Raw genomic sequence first — 20362 nt, 5'->3', positions numbered from 1 at the left:
TCTATCTGCTTATAATTATTAAGAAAGGAACACTTTCACTAAATTTCATGAATTTTTTTATGATTTATTAATCGTGGCAGAGCAATTATGGAAAGTCGAGTTTTAACATCATCTTTGCAAATATTATTTTTTAACTAACAGAAATTGTAAAGAACTTATTATCCTTTTACTGTTAAAACCTCCCTAATCTGAAATTTTATTTGTACCCTTATCAATATAAAAGCAATGCATATCGTGCAAAATTGTTATTACAAAATGTAACTGTGTCACATGTTGGATTATGTGTAATGTAGTTCAAGATTGTCGTACAATTGCAATTAGTTTTAGGTAATTTTCAGGGTCGTGTTAGAGACTACGTAGTGTATTTTAGAAGGAAAGATATAGGGGAAAGTATATAAGAAATTAGCCCCAGCATTTCACCAAAACCGTAAGCAAGTTTAATTATAAGAATCCTGATAACATTATCGGCAGCTTCGACCAAACACGCGAGGGCTCTTGCCCCCGAGGCCCCTTTGTGGCTGCCTCGACTCGAACAATTACCTGCTTGCTACATTCCAAACGCGATAACGAAAATTGTTGTTACATCAGATGAAAAAGATGATACGCCGCCAGTCATGAATATCAATGTTCGTTTTTCTTTCTTTTAAAAAAACAATTCACTCGCTGACTTTTTAATATACAATAAAACAAAACGAAATTACAACCCCCCTTTTTTCACAATTAAATCGGAAGTTCCTCGAGTAAATCCAAATTTTATTAATGTTGACTTACCTAAGTCATTCCATAAATGCCTGAATCGGCACTTCGCGAGCAGATACTCTACAATTTATTATGAAACAATAATAAGAGTTAGTACTTTGCATTAATGAAAAAAATAGACGAAGACTCACCCGGAAGAATGCGGTGAGGTCCTGGTCGTTAATCCTGCAATGAAGATGATCTCCACGAAACTTATGTCATCCCAGCAGTAGCATATGTAAGTCCTCCTGATTACCGGTAGTACACACGGGAACTTGTACTGGAATTTATGGTGGAATAGGGAGTTTCTTTTTGTCATAGAGTAGATTAATCAGAAAAATAATTGTGCTTTCTATTTTAATGCTACTTATTAGATACTTAACAAATTTTTTATTGTTGTTTTTTACTTTTTCTGTAATAGCAATTTTTTCATGTAAACGAGAAGCTATTTACAATTTTCTTGAACCAACAAGATACAGTAATTACACAAAAAACACCAGGGTTATTAATCTTCTAGCTGGTGAAAAGTATCTTGTGTTTATAAATCAAAGTTGGATAAAAATTAAACATTTATTACGATTTTGGCAATGTATGCGCAACACATTTGACAATAAAAAACAACGTTAAGCTTATATAATAAATAAAAATTAAATGTTTTCCGCATACTTATAGCAAAACTTCGGTGTATCAAAATCTTATACATACAGTTAGTTATAGGATACGAATCTGTATCTTTCAAAAATACATTTAATTTGGGAGCACTTAGGGCTTGCTACTATATTCTAATTACTTGAAATAATCGAAAATGAAAATAATTACTATAACTGTCTGTTACATGCAAATCGCTGTCTACAAAGTCAAATTCACTTTAGGTTTGAACAGAAATTTATTGGAAATTGTAGATAATGGTTTCAGTTGAGTTTAATAAGGCCGGACTTTATCAAAAATATTAAATTTAAAATTTCCCTTTAATTAAAAGCAGAAATAAAACATTTTAGCAAACCCTTACATGCACTTTCACAACATCTTTATAAAAATAGCCTATTATTAGTCAACATTCTTAAAAAATTTTTGTTAAATAAGTAAACGTACAAAATGTCCGTAGTGTAAAATATTACGTAACATTCAGCATTATTATAAATATCAAAAACGTCACTGTTACGTTATCGTCAGAGTATTTAATTTATCACTCAGTTACCTCCGCACGAATCAGGTGATGGGAATGGCGCGTTCTCTTCATAAATCATCACCAAAGAACTGTACGACTTTCGTTTCTTCTTCATCTATATACGAAACGACCGCATTAATATAATCATAAAAATACATTTTAAACACGACTCAAGAGCGACTTTTTTTTGTTCTTGAATGTCATTTTATTTACAAGATTGGAATATAAAGTCAGGACCAGAAAAATTGATAATAGGTAGTCAAAATTCGTTTAGGTATTCACATTTCACGACTCACGACCCTCTTTTGAGACATGCTAAAATTGTAGGTATCACAAAGCATCAAGCTCAGTAGCGCACACATGAAAAAACAATTGCTTTGCTTTAACTTTCAAAAGAAATTATTGATATAAAGTCTAAATATTTGGCTCGATCTTTGTCCAATTCTTTTATTTGCATATATGCGTGCGTGATAAGCAAAATTGTACCTATCCTTGGTAAGCCAGTCAAATTATTTTTGAAAATTTTACAATTGCAATAGGGAGATTTGAATTAAAAACTATTATTTTAATATATATGTCCTTTTTTGATAATTAAGGACTTTATAGTAGATAGTTCAACGATTACGTTTCAATCAGCTGTATTGCAAAATTTGGCAATTTTTTTATAATCAAATTCAATTAAGTACTCGAAAACAACTAAACTTTTGAATTTGAAACTTCGCNTCTATCTGCTTATAATTATTAAGAAAGGAACACTTTCACTAAATTTCATGAATTTTTTTATGATTTATTAATCGTGGCAGAGCAATTATGGAAAGTCGAGTTTTAACATCATCTTTGCAAATATTATTTTTTAACTAACAGAAATTGTAAAGAACTTATTATCCTTTTACTGTTAAAACCTCCCTAATCTGAAATTTTATTTGTACCCTTATCAATATAAAAGCAATGCATATCGTGCAAAATTGTTATTACAAAATGTAACTGTGTCACATGTTGGATTATGTGTAATGTAGTTCAAGATTGTCGTACAATTGCAATTAGTTTTAGGTAATTTTCAGGGTCGTGTTAGAGACTACGTAGTGTATTTTAGAAGGAAAGATATAGGGGAAAGTATATAAGAAATTAGCCCCAGCATTTCACCAAAACCGTAAGCAAGTTTAATTATAAGAATCCTGATAATCAATGCGTGAGTCCCAATATTGAAAATTTAGATAAAATAACAATAACTATCAATTCCTTTCAGAAAAATATTTTGAGGTTGTTTGAAGTTACAAAGAAGAAAGTTTTTATGTTAGAAAAGAAAAGCTTTAACGCAAATAACATTCAAAATGATAGTAAAGAGAATAATCCTTATTTGTTTTTCAAATCCAAATGTAAAAATGTTTTATTGAACACCATACAGATATCTGAGCAAAAAGCTATTTGGAACTCACTTTCGATTTCGAATCCTTTTATTAGGTACCTAGGTGGTGTATATTTTACTAGATATTATTTTTCCGAAAGCCTTCCATTCGCCAGTCAAAATGAAAACTGTAACTTACTTCTATTCCATTGTCTTTAAAGAACAATGGATTGGCATCCATTTAATGGTTGCTGAGGCTGCGCAATGTTGTTGATGTTTCATTGTCTTTCGTGTTTTTGATGGTCTTACCTTCTGCTGATTGGCGGAAGTTTCGTCGCAGCTGCTGGTGCTGCTACTGGAAGTGATACCCTCTTCTAATGTAAGTCTAGACGAAAGACCTTGTAATTCCATTTCCACATACAACTGATCCAACTGATCGTTAACCAGCGTGGGCTAAAAACAATATAAATCGCTTTTTATTAAGAGATATTTCTTATATGGCCCGACTGCGTTTTCAAATTTATTAAAAGAACGCTCCAACTGTCATCATTGATTGAACTTGTACGTAATTGGTTCAATAGTAGAATGCTGACAGATTGATTGACCCAACCGGTGAAAAATCCTTTTTTTTTAATAGATTCATATTGTACAATTCAAAAACATCGAATCGACAGTTAACCATGTGCTTCGGCAAAAAACCTAAGATTGAACTCCAGATAAACTCTACACAGCCAATGTTTTTAAGAGATATAAATGTAGAAAACGGACGATGTTTTGTCCATACATAGTCCAAGGTAATGGCCCGTGAGATTCAGAATTACCTCTACGTATCAGAACTTCAATAACTGTCGGACAGTGACAGTAATAAATTGATAAACACGGTCGGGCCACTCTTTTAATAAATTTAAAAACAGAAGACATTTTCTTTTTATTATTACATTCTATCAATTTTTTATATCATTGTAAATATATACCGGGTGTCCGGAAACCAGAGAGCTTTCTGACTAGAATATTTATTCTTTATCTAGTTAGTGCTTACCTGCTACAGAAATATTTTCAGACACCCGGTGTAATTAAACCCGAATTTGAACTAAATGAATTAATCCGAAACAATGTACGGATGGGAAGGGCTTCCTTGCGTGGCTGCAGTTCAACGAAAAAGACTTAGAGGGTCGCAAAAGTGCATAAACATCTAATTCTTCTGGCAGTCGCTCCTATAAGTCAAGTAAGGTGCACGTATGTCGTAACTAACATTAGGTGCTGCATAACGTACGATTCAATTTTAAATAATTAAAGAAAAAATAAAAACTGCGTTAAAAAGAAATGTGAAACTGAATAAAAGTTCGTTTCGGTCTTACGAACTATGTCTTTCGTTATTTATTTCTTTGGTTGAATGCATTCTTGCACAGAAGCCTCCCAATCCGATTTTCCCTTACATGCAATTTTAACGAATAATGAACAGTTGAAACAAAACTAAAACAATAAATCCATCAAGACAGGCTTCGATCGCTTCTGATTGGTGAGTTATTGTATTTTTGAGTAGTTAATTACTGGATAATTGCACAATGAACTGAAAATTCGAAGCGTACTTAATTTTTATTTGATTAATTAAATGACTACTTATTAACCGCAAAATATTTCGCTATATCTGATATTTAGTTTTGATCAAATGGTGAAACGGTTAGTCACATGAACGATAATTTTATGAATATACAAATTTTTAAACCCAAAACGGTTATAGTCAAAAGAAATGAAATTCTAAAATAATGTTAGTAACATTAAAACAGAACATGGGTAATTTTTGTTTAATGATGAACTTTATACAATCCCCAAAAAATTAGTCGCGTGTCACGGAGACTTAATGTTTTAAGGTAGACACNTTTTATTTTCGTATTTATTTTATTCAAAATGTTTTTCGTTATGTTTGCAATACTTTACATTACAATGAGATTTTGGCTTAAAAAGCAATGAGGCAGTAAAGGATTTATTTTGTTTCTGCTGCAGATTCAGTAGAAAAATAAAACATTTTGTTAGTATAGTTAAGTATACAGGGTAGTCCATTAAGCGCGCCTTGCTCTCTGGCAGTCTTGCCGTTGAAACTGGAAGAAAATGTTCCCAGTGAAATGATATATATGCGAAAAATAATTTCAGAGATGGCGGACTTCCGGATATACTGGAAGTATACATCAGGTGCCTTATGTTAAATGGAACACTGTATATATTACTAAATTTTTGAATTCAGCATCGATCTTAGTGATTTCTAGAAATCGATGCTGAATTCAAAAATTTAGTAATATATAAGGTGTTCCATTTAACATAAGGCACCTGATGTATACTTCCAGTATATCCGGAAGTCCGCCATCTCTGAAATTATTTTTCGCATATATATCATTTCACTGGGAACATTTTCTTCCAGTTTCAACGGCAAGACTGCCAGAGAGCAAGGCGCGCTTAATGGACTACCCTGTGTATTTAACTATATTAACAAAATGTTTTATTTTTCTACTGAATCTGCAGCAGAAACAAAATAAATCCTTTACTGCCTCATTGCTTTTTAAGCCAAAATCTCATTGTAATGTAAAGTATTGCAAACATAACGAAAAACATTTTGAATAAAATAAATACGAAAATAAAAATACAGGGTCAGTAAAATGAAAAGGAAATTAGTATTTGCGATCAATTCCTTCAAGTCCTTTAATTTAACACATGCCTCTTTTATTCAGTTCTAAAAGGATACAGTGCCTAAGTAACAGTTTTTATAAAATTTTGAGGTTTATATTCCCACAAATTTCTTTAATAAAAAACAAATACTTGTAATTATTGTAATGAATATCTTCACCTGAAGAAGCCAATGTTTTTTTTACCATTTTCATTATTATTTATACCTTTTACTTAACACCATAAACTTGTCGATTTTTATCAAAAGTATAAAGGACCTCAAAACAATAATTTAAAGTAATATTATAACTAAGTTTCAGTTTACAACCCTCCTCCACACTGCCTCACAGTAAAAAATTGATTTTTGTAAAGTACCGATGCTGTATATCAAAACTTCCTGATGAATCATAATAAAGAAGAGTTTTCATTGATTAAAAATTATATCCAAAATAGCCACTTGTTGAGAATAAATTATTGAACGTATTTACTAAAAATTGTAGGTAGGTAGGTACTTGATCAAAAACAAATTTTTACTGTATCTATTTGAGAATAAAATAAATGAAGTTTTATTATATTTTTTTTACTGAAAGGAAATTTGATCGCATTAATTTAATTTTTGTTTTCATCTATCTTACCTGTGAAATTGTAAAAGTCATAGGAACTCGTAAAAAAAATGTATATAGCACACAAAGAGCAGACTACCTGGCCTACCTACAACCTCTACCCCCTACGTAAATGATTTCCATACTGGACACGTTCCCTCGCCCTACGCCACTGGTCCCAATACACTCCGACTCCGTTCCCCGACCATTATCCTTCGCATCGCTTTTCTCTGGACCGGAACTCTCTCGTTTACCTACAATCTCTGCAATCGAATCTAATATATACGTATGTACAACACGTAGCATGTAATGCACAAGATATAGCGTATCTATGGTACATATATGTGTGTATGTAACGGTTGGAAATCTGGAAACTCGATTGAGCTTGACTTGAAAATTACCCTGTTTATTTTTATACCATGAAAAGAACATGATTTTTCTACACGAAAATTAGACCAATTTTCCACTTCTGTCTTTTTTATTTGAAAAAACAGGGTGTCCTACATTTTTGGAATGTTGAACTATACGTTTAGGGTCCCAATTTTAAACATGTCAATAAAATTTTGCAATACTTCAAATAGGGATCTCATTTTACGATTTTTAATTTTCCACTTTTGGTATATGTTTGTCGATCTACCGAAAGTAATTCTCACAAAGACATTGGGATCTGTCGAACAGACATACAGCACCCGATGGCAAAATTAGTAACTTAGCTAAGGGATAAATTGACGCCATGTTTTTTAAGCTCCTCCCATTTGACGAATCCCAATACTTTTCTAAAAATTTTACAAAATATTTCCAGATTTTGAGCATATTTTTTAAAAGCAAATGTGTGTAGGTACTATAGTTATTTGCAAAATTTCATTGAAATATATCTGTTGCTCTGTGTAGAAGAACTCCCTTCTGAAATGTGTTCTAGGTATTGTTAAGCGATTTTCATTTTGTATCCCGATTTCCAAAATATTGAATTTCAAAGTAATTTGTAATGTCGCCCCCGCCATTTTCAAACCATACTATTTCAAATACTAGCAGAAACATTGTAAGTAGGAGTATGTACATATATTTTGCCTTCTACCTTCTAATTTTTACTGAAACATGAACTACGTCTTCAATCTAGTGGATCCACCAGGCACTTATTTGCCTTTATTCTTAACACAATACTTGTATGAATAAATTATGTAATGTAAACGATTACTCTGTTCATTTAATACAAAAAATACGAACATATAAATAGTCCCAAAAAGATTAACATGCCTTTAGAGAAAGCGGTAAATAATTTTAAATTTCATGCAAATCTCCCTTACCTGATGTACTCCCTTCAACGAATTCATATCAGATTTCAGTATTTCGTCCATCGTTTTTTGTGAAACCTGATATCGGTAGATTAAATCGGGCGTAACTGACACCGTCTCCAGCCATGGAGGGTCCCGATTCCGAACAGGATAAACAGTCGGTTTCTTATAAAAATTCTGAAAAACAAGACCCTTGAAAGGACAAACAATCTTGAACAAACGTGCCCATATCGATTAACATTTAGCAGAAAATTATACTTATGTATATATATTATATGTATACCGCATGCGAAAGAGTTAACCTTGGTACAAAAAATTTCCGCTTTGCAGAAATGTGCATAAAGAGAGCGGCGTATTGCCAAGTCAAAGAAAGTCAAGAAAAGTCAAAAAGGGGGTGCGGATTCCACTTTTCGGATATTTCATTCCCACCAACTAATGTTGATGGACTGACAGTTTCTACAGAGTATACCGAAGAATAAAGCGGAAAGAGTAGTAGTTACGAAGAAAACGATGAAACAGGCGAAATAAAGACAAAAAGAAGTAAAAGATTAGCTATGGAATGTGGTCACTGCCCAAGCATTTGACCAAGTGATCCAAGGAAACTACAGAAAACTTCGAAATCAAACTTGTCTAAACCTCCGGACCTTGCCGCTCGGTAGATCCACACTTTCGCATCCGGTATATATATCAGAAATTCCGAATCAGATTTTACAAATACGTCCCTCCTTCTTTTGAAGTTTAACTTTGCATTCTTTTTCTTATATAAATAATAGTATTTGCAATCAACGATTTTCAAAACATGACTTATGGCTTTCACACTCAAAGTGCAGTGAATATATTAACTACATATCTCATACTGTACTGTACAACCCTAGACAAAAATTTTCAGTCTCTCTGCAGTCTCTTAGAGTCTTTCAGCGTCTCTCACAGTCTTTTACAGTTTCTCAGTTATTGCCTAGGTATTTTTATGGATCTCTCACAGTCTCTGTATGAAAGACTCGAACGATAAAATTGTTAATTCAGAGATTCGAGTCTCTCACAGAGAGACTGAATGAATAAAACTGAAAAATTGAGAGACTCGAGTCTCTCGTAGAATAACTGGGATCTCTGAAATATGTGGAATTTAGAAAATTTTAACCACGTCTATCGAGAGACACCAGGCTCGAGGCTCTCGTTCAGAGACGCTAAACAGTTTTTTCGACAGTCTCTCTCAGCTACACCAGAGACTCGATGAGAGACGGAGACTCGAGTCTCGCTTTCAGAGACTCTGAGAGACTGAACATTTTTATCTCGGGAAGACTTGACACACATTGTAGCACATTAATTAATGATTTAAGAATTTCACGAAGATCATCGATCAGTAATCAATGCATTAATTTGAAACAATCATATCTCCCCTTAAGAAAAAGTGAATTTCAAAGCTCACAAAAACGTCAGTACTTGTCAGAACCCATATAATACAAACCGCTAAAGACCACTACCACTACTAATATAACGTTACTTATTATTGGGTCCTAAGCACAATCAATGCACAGTTTGTCACTCATGACTCATGCCACCCAAAAACAAATTAAATAATCTATAACAAGAACTTACGTTACTCGATGCATTTCGATTGTCTGACGCTGAAGAATTGTCATTAGGGTCGGAACCTGGATCGGTAGTCTTCAGGAACGATGAATATAAGGATGAATGACTACTTCCGTCACCAGTACCGTCACTCTCTTGCATTTCCGGCATTTTTGATAGCTGATTCGATTCTGTTGTCTGAAACCAATAACCGTAACTTAGCAAATATAAAAAACTAACTGTTTCAGATCTGTACTTTTGTTATTGTTTTAAATGTTAATAATCATCTATTAGGAAATTCAATCGTTGGTAATACTTATTACTATGAAGAACAGAATAATTTTTATATTTTTCTATTTAATATTAATATGGCGATGTTCATATTAACAAAATTCTGTGCTCTGTCTAGCTATTATTAACGACAATTACTCTTTTTATTTATTGTACTTTGTAAGAATTACATATATAGTGTATTTTATAAGTACTTTAAAATTATGAATGTTCGCTCACTTCAGAAAAGTTTAAAAATATTTTTTTAACAGAAGCTTTACGTCTCGAAGCGTTCAGCGTACTGTTACTTTAGTTGTCGTAATGACAACGCCCTCTTAAAACATTTCCGAACATCGAAATTAAAAAAAAATTGACAATATTGTATTAATATTAAATTAAAGTGAATGTAGGATAATAATAACCTTGTAGTTACCAACACTCGGTCCGTCAACAGGCGTGTCAATAATCGAAAAAGCCTGGGAAGATCCTGATTGCATTTCGAAGTCCTTTCGAGAACAATCCGAAATTGCCTGGAAAGTATTAGTATCCTTAAAATTTAAACTACGCCTGAACCTATAGAGATGTTGTTTTACGTACCAGTTAAGAAGTTGGATATTGAAAAAAACTTTTAACTATGGTAAAACTAGTAAAAGGTACCTAGTACAGATGTACAAAATGGTTTTTTAAAAGTATTTAAATACAAAATGGATATACTTTCTTGATTTGTTATTTCAAATGTAAAATACAAAAAATATTTCCCTTTTGTATTTTAAATGCAAAATACATATTTTCAAAATATTTTTTTCAAATAAATATATATATTTCTTCAATTTAGCAACAAATAATTCTTCTATATAATAAATCACATTTCTGGTACCCAGACATGCATATCCAGAAGAAGCAAGATATGTAAATGCAGTTTTAAGCTGTGCTTTGTACTATGTATTACATGTAATTAGTTTATTAGAATTATTATCAAATTGTTGAATTAAATTGAAAGCGATCACGTTTTTATTCATATTCGCAGGCCTTCTCAAACAATTCAAGTAGAACCTTTCCAACCATCCACCGTATAGTTCAAATCTTACGCCGAGTGATTTTCGACAACTGAAGGCAGGATTTATAGGGCACCGCTTTGCCACCAACGAATTATTTCAGAGCTCTACGTTGTCAGAAAATATCTCAATAGTTGTGGCGGTTATGTAGAAAAATAAATAAAATACTGCTCACTCTTTAGCACTAAAATAATTTTGTTATTAACATCTTTTTTATCTCGTCAAAGATTGAATGAAATAACCCCTGTAGACGAGTTTAAATGAACTAGACTTACTACCGTCTAAGTTGGAATTAAAATTTAATTTACTGTTACATTCGACTTTAATTAAATTAAACTTTGAATTAATTTGAAAAAGGACACTGTGGAATGTCAACAAGAGCCTTTTTATGGAGCAAACAAACCATTATCCAAGCATTTAATATGTTGAATGAGAATAATGTATGTTAGTGTTGTAAGAAAAAATTTAGACAATGTATTGTGTAGTAGAGATAGCAGCAATGCTATTTTCTTGAATTCAATTTAATTTTCCTGCCGACATTAGCAAGAAAAAGATAAACTATTGGGATGTCAATCCGTCGTTATACGTCCATCTACATATTGAAGATCATAGCAGAAAAAAAATTAAACAATCCATTATGATTATTTATTATAAGTTAATTAAAAATAGATTTTAGTTCTATGTTTAATCGTATTGTCAATAGTCGGCCATTTTTATTGCTCCATTATTACGTAGTGTCGGCCATCATTCTTTTCTAATTGTTGCTGTTGTCGGCCATCATTCTTTTTTAATTGTTGTCGCATTGTTACTAGTGTCGGCCATCATTCTTTTCTAATTGTTGCTGTTGTCGGCCATCATTCTTTTTCAATTGTTGTTGTATTATCACTGATGTCAGTCATTATGTTTTTTTAATTTTTGGCAAAAAATACGACTCCTTAAAGAGATGCATGGTAATCAAAGGCAACATAAAGCTCAATTTAATGATTACATTAATTATAGCAAAAACATGAAGTATGTTTTAATATGGAATATTTTTGAGTTCGGTTTGTCTATAATTTTGGGGTAAAAAAGGTCAGATTAGGAGCTTTTCGTCAAATGCAAGGTGCACATCCCAATAAAGAATTTAACGAAACATCAAGCGAATGTTTAAATCATTATCCATTATGATTATTTATTATAGGTTAATTAAAAATAGATTTTAATTCTACGTTTAATCGTATTGTGAACAGAAATAAAAAATAAAAGGGGAGCAAATTTAATGAGAACGAAAAGCAACAAATAAGAGATGAAAATTTTACTGTCAACACGCCGAAAAAGTAGAAAACGTGAATAAATATTTNTTTTTAATTAATAAAATAAATCCCTGTTATTACAAAATAATTGTACCTATCAGTTTTGATAAAAAATTTTCTCTAACAAAAGTGATTTCCAAAAAGGAAATTGTATCATTATAAGTATTTACCGGTAAATTTAACCAGCAATCTTCTTTTAATAAGGCATATATTTCATTAAAAAAAGCTACTAGATGCACCATAAACAACAAAACACTTCACAAATTCAATGTTAAAGTTCAACACGCATCTGAAACACATCCATAACAATTGTTTACCGTACGTCACACAGAGACTAAATGTTTATTACTGTGCTTTTAAATACAGTTTATGCGCTCATGAATAAATTGCTTGTCTTTGTCTTTTATTTTCTCGTAGGTATTCTTCTTTTTCAAAACCGTGCAATCACATGCGTGACAATAAATCGATAGAGGATTAGAAAGGTAATACAATGCTAATGAAAATCCGTGACGTTGGCGAGATTACGTAAAGAATAACAAGTAGGCAGTGTTTTGCTGTTTGTACCTATCTGATAGTAAGCACGTTTTGTGATACAAGTAACGACCACGATCCTGAAGACGGCGGACACGTTTCTCCTCAATTTAATTTACACTTGGTGTGAATTCCGAAATTAATTTGCACTTCAATTAAAGCTCCTGCCTTTAGGGAGGCAAAAACATGAAAGTCAGAATCTGTTGAATGTTAATATTCAGCTTCATTACTCTTATTTTTAGAGAAATTAATGTTTCATTGCCAAGACGTATTTTAAGAACATTTTAATCGGTTCCAAGGATGGAAAAAGATTATCGATGTAAATAGATTATTAAAAATAAACAGGGTTGCAATATTTTTCTTAAACCGGGGTTATTTTTTATTTTCATTGAAATAACCAAAAGGTTTATTTCTAAATTGTAGGGCAATAATAATAATATGTTTTCGAGTGAAAAATAGATTTTCATTCTACGTTTAATCGTATTGTGAACAGAAATAAAAAATAAAAGGGGAGCAAATTTAATGAGAACGAAAAGCAACAAATAAGAGATGAAAATTTTACTGTCAACACGCCGAAAAAGTAGAAAACGTGAATAAATATTTTAAATTTCGTTAAACAGTCCACATTGCTTTCCATAAGTAAAAATCTCCAGTTCGTAATTAGATCGTGTATTTTTAAGCGATTGTGTTTTTTTTTAAATACTAGAGCTAATTATTCACGTACTTTATTTTTGTAATCATTTCTTTTGTTCTAATTTAATCTACTGCTATTACAATCGGTTGGTGGTTTATCGTCAGATGAAATTTTTGCAATCTTTCATTTTCCTCTTCAGTTTGGATTACAACCCACACGCTTATCGAATAAAAGGGACGAATATGAGGGAAAGGAGTAAAAATAAAAAAGACAAAACGTGACAAAACGGTCACGTACTAACACTGACGACTGCAATCGTTCACGTGTTTGCCACAATTCCGCTTTACTGGCGACGGTTCGACCTAAAGCAACTTTTCGCCTTAGCAAATACTTTTCCTTTTAAATTCAACAAAAACCAGGGGAACATTATTAGGCTCTTAACTTTTGATTTGTAAATTAAGGTAGTAATGACTGTTTGCTTTGGTTTTTCTGAATTTCAATCATATTACTGCCGATGAAATAAAAAAAAAATATTGTATACTTACGAAGAAGCAACGACGTTAGGTACAACAAAATCCAATTGAAATTTACGTTAGTGTTATTTTATGTTAGATTTATGCCTAATACGTCTTTTTATTTAGTCCCAAATCGACTGTTTAGCACAATAAAGTTTTTCATCTAAGTTTTTGATAGTTTGGACCATTTTGAACCATTTCCAAATAAGGAAAGTTATGAACTTATTCGAAAAAATCGTGATACGGAAGTTTTACCATTTTTCAATATTTCTTTCTTCATTGATTAAATACAATATGGTTTCATATTTTTTAATTAATAAAATAAATNTAACTTATCCTGACGCAAAGCTTTAAGGAAATAGCAAAAAGAACTTAGATACAAAAATCTCAAAGTATAAAATTCAATTTCTTTTCTTCCCCTTATTTTAAGATAACAACATTATTTACCAAACCAAGGTAGACTTTAGGGTGATGATGATATTTTTTACAATAGGTGTCGGATGTAATGGTGCTACATAATTTTGTAGTTATTATAAAGATTTGTATAATACAATATCTATAAGAACCTTCACAAAATTACTTTAATAAATAAACAGACCTTTTCCTTATCCTGCTTTTGATTCTGAGGTAATTATCATTGCAAGTTTTTCAGTATAACAATTATTCAATATCATCAGTTTAATCCTACCAAAAAGCGCGTAAAAAGCCATATTCGTGTCGTATTGGTATGTGTTTGTTCATACATAGTACCAACCGTATATTTATGTACAAACACTATGAAGGCCCTGTGCTTTTATTAAGGTAATCCCAGCCTTATAACCACTATTTTGTTTTCCTACTTTACCAAGAAAGCAGCTTTTGTTATAAATCGAATCCGATTTACTACCCTTTGAAGTTCTAGGTGCAAACTTTTACGGTGTAGTATTCCATTCCCGTCGACCTTTTTATCGAGCGTTTTTTAAACTGCTTCTCACGATGATGAGGTTTAAACACGGCCAGATAGTTTCAAAAGTTCTTTAGGTGCAATCTTTCAGAAATACAGACTGAATTTACGACACAAGAAAGTGCAATTTTCTGTCACTGGTTTCAATTTAAACAGCAAAAGTTTCTTTTCAATGTTATATTACGTATGATAGAAACAAAGGTAAGAGAAGTTATTGTAATTGGTGTGCAAGGGAAGAACAAGTAGGGAAAGAGCGAATATAGAGATAGGAGACGAAAAATTAGATGAAGTGGCTGATTTTCGGTATCAGGAAGCCAGGTAACTCAGGATGGAAGGAGCAGTAGAGATATAACACAGATGATAGCGCAAGATCGCGTCGCCTTCAACTTAAAGAAGTCGCTTCTATCCTCGAGAAAGGTTAATGTACGAAAATATTCGAAAAAGATTGTTAAAGGTGTATGTTTGGCGCGCGGCGCTGTAGGGGTGCGAAACATGGACGATAGGCGTGTCGGAAATGAAAAGGTTAGAGCGTTCGAAATGTGGTGTTACTGACGAATGATGAGGATACCGTGGATAGAGAAGGCTAGAAATGAAGAGGTATTAGAAAGAAATTGAGAACAGGGGTCACTACGGAAGTCAATAGATAAAAAATAGGCAGGATAAGTTAGTAAGACATCTTCTCTGGCATGATAGACCTTGAAAGCAGAAACAGGAGTTAAGAGGAGTAGAGGTAGACCGCATAGTTAAGGGTGTTGGATGTTCTAGTTTTAGAAAAATGCGAAAATTAGCTCAGAATAAGAAAAAGTGAAGGTACGTGTCCAACCAGTCTTAGAACTGACGACCTTATGATGATGACTACGATGATAATTCTCTATTTGAGTAGCATAAATTATACAAACTGAAAAAGTCAACCTTTTTTCTCTTTTCTACTAGGTAGATAATATATAAATTATTATTGTTATCAACATACAACCTACTTTAATAAACTAATAAATACATACAAGTTAATTGAAGTCGAAGCTAAATTATGTTTCATATTCTGGAGTTACGAGCGAGCTATTTAATATAAGAGTTAGACACCAGGTAACTTTTCAATTAAAATTAAACTACGTAGTATACGTAGGTAGATGCCTATTGATTCTCAAAGTTTGATAATTTTCGAAATGTTCCTTTTGTACTTCAATTACTATCAGCACACTCGATACCGAATAGACACTTTGACGGTAATAAAACTTATACGTTACTAACTGGAACGGGTCTAATCAACATCGTGGGCGAGATTGAATATCGCTAGCAAAACCCATTTGATATCATAATTAACCTGTATACCTACTCAGCGTAATACACAATGCAATCTAAAGTGAGCAGTACATTGTATAAGTTCTACGTAAATGTTGACGAACACAAATTTTAAACAAAATTAGTAAATTCGATATTGCGAAGTCGTAAGAGAATCCAGGACTTCAAATAAATGCTGTAACAACCGTAACAATATTTTTTAAGCTTTAGCGATTGCTGTTGAGTGTAAAACAAAAGCCTGCGATTCGAAAGCACAAAATTTCAGAAGCTTTCTTGGTGTTTGTTTTGTCAAAACATATATGAAATTTCAAATTTTCTAAAGTTAATGGATATTATGCAGCTTTACAAATCAATACGGTCTAAAAATTTTGACGCCTGTTATTTATTCATAAATAACCTTTTATGTGTAAAACACTGCAAATTTACAACCAAATTTTAGTTCATGGTTTCCTAATAGGTAATCATTTACCTGCCAAAACAAAAACTCGAAGGACAAATTTGTAGGATCAATCAATCAATCAATTTCGAAGTCATTATCCTTACTAAGAACGTAGATATAGAGTCCTCGGAACGCAAGTTTAATGCCTTTCAGTCAAAAAAATTCACTGAATGTTAAACTACGAAAAATGATATAAAAATTATTACTTGTACAGTTACCTTGTTCAGACAGCTGGCGGATGTGACAGATCCTATTCCGCTTCCGGGTTCTACTTTAATCGATGTAACCTGCGAAGACGATCTCCGAAGGAACGGATTTGAATTCAATGAGGATCTTTGTCCCTGCATATTCGAAGTATCGACACACGATGTCGGATGACCACCGCCAATGACTTCTTTTTGCGGGGGCGGTTGCGATGGTTGTTGGAACGGTAATGGTACGAAAGCCATGGGAGGACAAAAAATGGAAGAAGTCGTCGGGAATACTGACTGGCAATTGTACATCATACTCGGCATATATTGCACTGTAATTAAAACAGTTTATTTGTACTTTTCGTAGATGATCTTTTGAATTACAAATGTAACGAATTTATCTTTTTTTTTTTTGGGAAACTAGTTAATATTATTATTATACAGGGTGTAACAGAAATAAGTGCCGAGCTCTGCAAAGTGTAAACTAGTTGTAATAAACAGGGTGAACTCAGCACCGTCGTTAAGGGCAAAAAAAAATTTTAAGAAAAGCACAATAATCTACAATCCGAAGCCGGATTGTGAGTTAGTAGGCAACATAGGTGTCTACTAAATAGCGTAAATGTGATAAAAACTTTGCAGCTAAGTGGATGGAGAATGTAAGCATTGCCGAACTGCACATCGATTGCCTCATGAAAGATTTAAACTTTAAAATAATAAACGGCTACTAGAGGTTGGGAGTTAACAAAAACGCCCTAAATCACCTAACAAATAAACAGTAGATAAGCAAAAAACACTACACTGATGCTGATAATCACCAGCTGATTGAGGACAGCGTTGCGCGACTTTTTTCTTTACCAGGGCTGGAATTGAAATACAAACCTGTACTTACAACTACGTTTTTCTCGAAAACAGTGAACTTTTTTCTGTTACACACTGTAGATGTATCGCAATAGTATATAGGCCAGGAGTTAACCCTCACATTAAAGTAAATACGAATACGTACTAATTGTATTAAAAATTGAAATAATTAATTCATTCGGTGTAAAATTTATATTACTTGATTTAATAGTAAATGCCAGTAATAATTCGATGATAAAAGATATTGAACCTTTTTATTAGCGAATGTAATATTATAATAGTAATTTGACTTATTATAGCATTAATTATCGTTTGCTTTCGTAATTTCCTTTTTTTCTGTCAGAAAAATAATTGCGGGCTACAATAGAGAGAAATTTCAAAGTCCACTCAATGAACGTCGAAATTTGATTAAAAAGGGCATTAATCATTAACTCTGCCGTACATATTTACCTTGAACGGGGCTGGGTCGGTAAGTGTCATTAGTGTTTTGAATCGGTGGTTGCTCGCTTTGTGTTGGCACAAAGTAAACTGGAAACAATCCGGCAAATCCGCTATTGTTTTTGACACCTTCGTTTCTGGTGAATGTGTAGGAATTGTTAACTGGGGTGACAGACAATGAGAAAGGCGGCCAGAGATTGGTATCGTTAATCTGGAATCAAAAGGACGAACCTAATTAGTCAATCAAAAATGAAATTGAATCGACCTGCGACAAAACCGGGCTTTATAGAAAAGAAATAAACGGATATTATTTTTTGTTTTCGATTTCGTAAAAATTTATTTTAATTGTATCCAAAGGGAGTCTACATACTGTTACGTACAAGCATGTATGTGACGAAATCGATATATCGATTACCTACGGCATAAACATCGCAGAAGTTCCAGACTTATTCCGGTGAATTCGATATAAAGTACATTATTTTTTATATAAAATTAAAATATAACTTAATGCTGTTGTATGTAGATAACCCCCTTCATTTGGATCATTATAATAAATCTCCATTTTTTTAGTTTCCCCAAAAATTAGTACATATGTATGTACGTACCTGTGGCATATAATAATTTTCTTCTCTCAGTGTGTCTTGAGGGGTTCGTAAATTATTAAAATTGTTATTATCTCCAGTCCCAGTTTCGCCTTTAGCCGGGTTAAGATTTATTTGATGTTTATGCTTAGTAATTTTATGATGGTCACCCTCCCAAGACCTTGATCCACTTCTCTTTACTCCATGAGGATGGTTGACGCAGTTTGGCTAAAAATGAAGAAAAGCCAATTTACTAACACGTCCAATAAAAGGGTCCTAAAGAAAAACAACTTACATTTCTATCATTCTTCTCAACGGCGTTTGATACCATTTGTGTTTTCTTATTGTTCTTATACAATTTCCCGTCCTTTTCTTTAACAGTTGATCGATATTCTCGGTACCTTTTCCTCATTATCTTTTCCATTTCTTTATTGTGCCTAAAGTTAATATGAGAAACATGCAAATAAAAAATGTACGGACAAATAGTTGAAGTATTATTTATAGTTAGGGATTGAATTACATCAGTATCTATTAATAAGCAATAAACGACAGAAATGTCCAAACTTTACTAAATGTAACAATGGAAATTCATACTTTACGTAAAGATTCTCATTCTCATTCGTTGTGTAATGAAACTGAAAATACTTGGTTTTGTAATCAATTAATTTCTACAGATTATTTTGATATGCTGTATTATATGAGACTGATACACATTTTTGTTACGTAAATATTCCATCTAAATTTGTAATATTAACAGCATATATTTTCTTTCGTGTATGATAAAATAATTCCAATGATAATTAATGTAATTCGGAAGGGATTTTATCCATTTTAGTCACACAAGATAATATTTTTTGATCTAATGAACAAATTTATCAAATGCTTATGTACATTCTTACAGTCCTTTAAATACAATTATTCTATGTTCTGCCAACTCTTGGAAACTAAAAGAAATAACAAAAATTTGAAATTATTTTTTTTTTTTTTGATGAAACAATTACTTGCTAAAGTAGTAAGCAATAGCTTCTCGCTGCAATTTTTGTAGTGAATAATTATCGTTTCGTAGCTTATATTTTACATTCTTGAGAAAAAAAAGAAAAACATGACCGTGGCAAGAGTCACTCACTTCGTTTGTGTTGCCTTTTCCTATTGCAACCTTACAATCCTAGCCTAATCAAACATTAGCCGAAGAATGGTTTTATTTTTAAATTTACGTTAGGCACAGTTTAACGTCAAGGTGCGAAACAAGAATAAAATTGGTCAAAAAGGGTACGCAATATTTAATTGAGTTGCGAAATTAAAAAGCTTAATTACAAATGGGCAAAGGGTTGATTATTAGACACTGTATAGTTTAGTCTGTTTCAGCTCTGTGAGCAGTTTATTCATTGTACCTATGTAGTGTACCATTTATTTAATTAGATTTCACTCACTTTGATAGAAGTGCTTCGGTAAGATGCGGTGAATTGTAAGAATCATTCGATCCATTACCACTAGTACCGACAGTTTCCATATTAACGTTGCTAGCTGAACTTAAATTTCCACTTCCACTTCTGCTTTCTCTGTTCTGAATTGGACTGTAACTCTTTCCAATACTACCCCTATGAAAAATACGAACAAAAGTTCGAAAAATGTGTGACGGGATCGTGATAAGTAACGATAAAATTGATTATATTAGTTAATTTTATCCATTATTTTCGTAAAAATATCTGTTTAGTTAATTCTTCAGCATTTCGATCAAACTTCCACCGAATTCAAAATTTTTGTCAGAAATATTTATCCATCCAACTCAACACGTTTAATGTTACTTTATAAACAACATAATTACTTAGTTGACAATTAAAATACCAGAACCAAACATCCACGAATAGTAACATACTTGACTAAATTGACATTTTATCTTATTAAGTACTATAATAATTATTTAGATAATAATTATTTTATTAC

The 20362-nt window shown here is 32.3% G+C and overlaps 1 protein-coding gene across 13 annotated transcripts in view; it reads right to left on the bottom strand.

Moving 5' to 3' along the window:
* Positions 1-1294: 1294 nt before the first annotated feature.
* LOC108732907 (period circadian protein-like) overlaps positions 1295-20362 on the bottom strand; it is a 39777-nt gene continuing 20709 nt past the window's right edge. For 7 of the 13 annotated variants that reach the window (XM_025980298.1, XM_025980312.1, XM_025980294.1 and 4 more), the window contains 10 exons: positions 19849-20016; positions 18714-18855; positions 18443-18646; positions 17850-18048; positions 16569-16873; positions 10065-10172; positions 9400-9570; positions 7816-7980; positions 3451-3704; positions 1295-2021 (listed from right to left, as the gene is read on the bottom strand). In XM_025980298.1, the coding sequence (XP_025836083.1) occupies positions 3453-3704; positions 7816-7980; positions 9400-9570; positions 10065-10172; positions 16569-16873; positions 17850-18048; positions 18443-18646; positions 18714-18855; positions 19849-20016 (1714 nt within the window). In that variant the 3' untranslated portion in view covers positions 1295-2021; positions 3451-3452. Of the gene's footprint in view, positions 2022-3450; positions 3705-5142; positions 6775-7815; positions 7981-9399; positions 9571-10064; positions 10173-16568; positions 16874-17849; positions 18049-18442; positions 18647-18713; positions 18856-19848; positions 20017-20362 lie in introns of those variants that run through there. The other 6 variants (XM_025980317.1, XM_025980289.1, XR_003232292.1 and 3 more) reach the window with 5 other exon arrangements.

The sequence above is a fragment of the Agrilus planipennis genome, unplaced genomic scaffold, assembly GCF_000699045.2.
Source record: "Agrilus planipennis isolate EAB-ADULT unplaced genomic scaffold, Apla_2.0 scaffold22, whole genome shotgun sequence".
Taxonomy (NCBI): domain Eukaryota; kingdom Metazoa; phylum Arthropoda; class Insecta; order Coleoptera; family Buprestidae; genus Agrilus; species Agrilus planipennis.
Note: the sequence above shows the minus strand (reverse complement) of the source record. Positions and strands in the feature narration are given on the sequence as shown.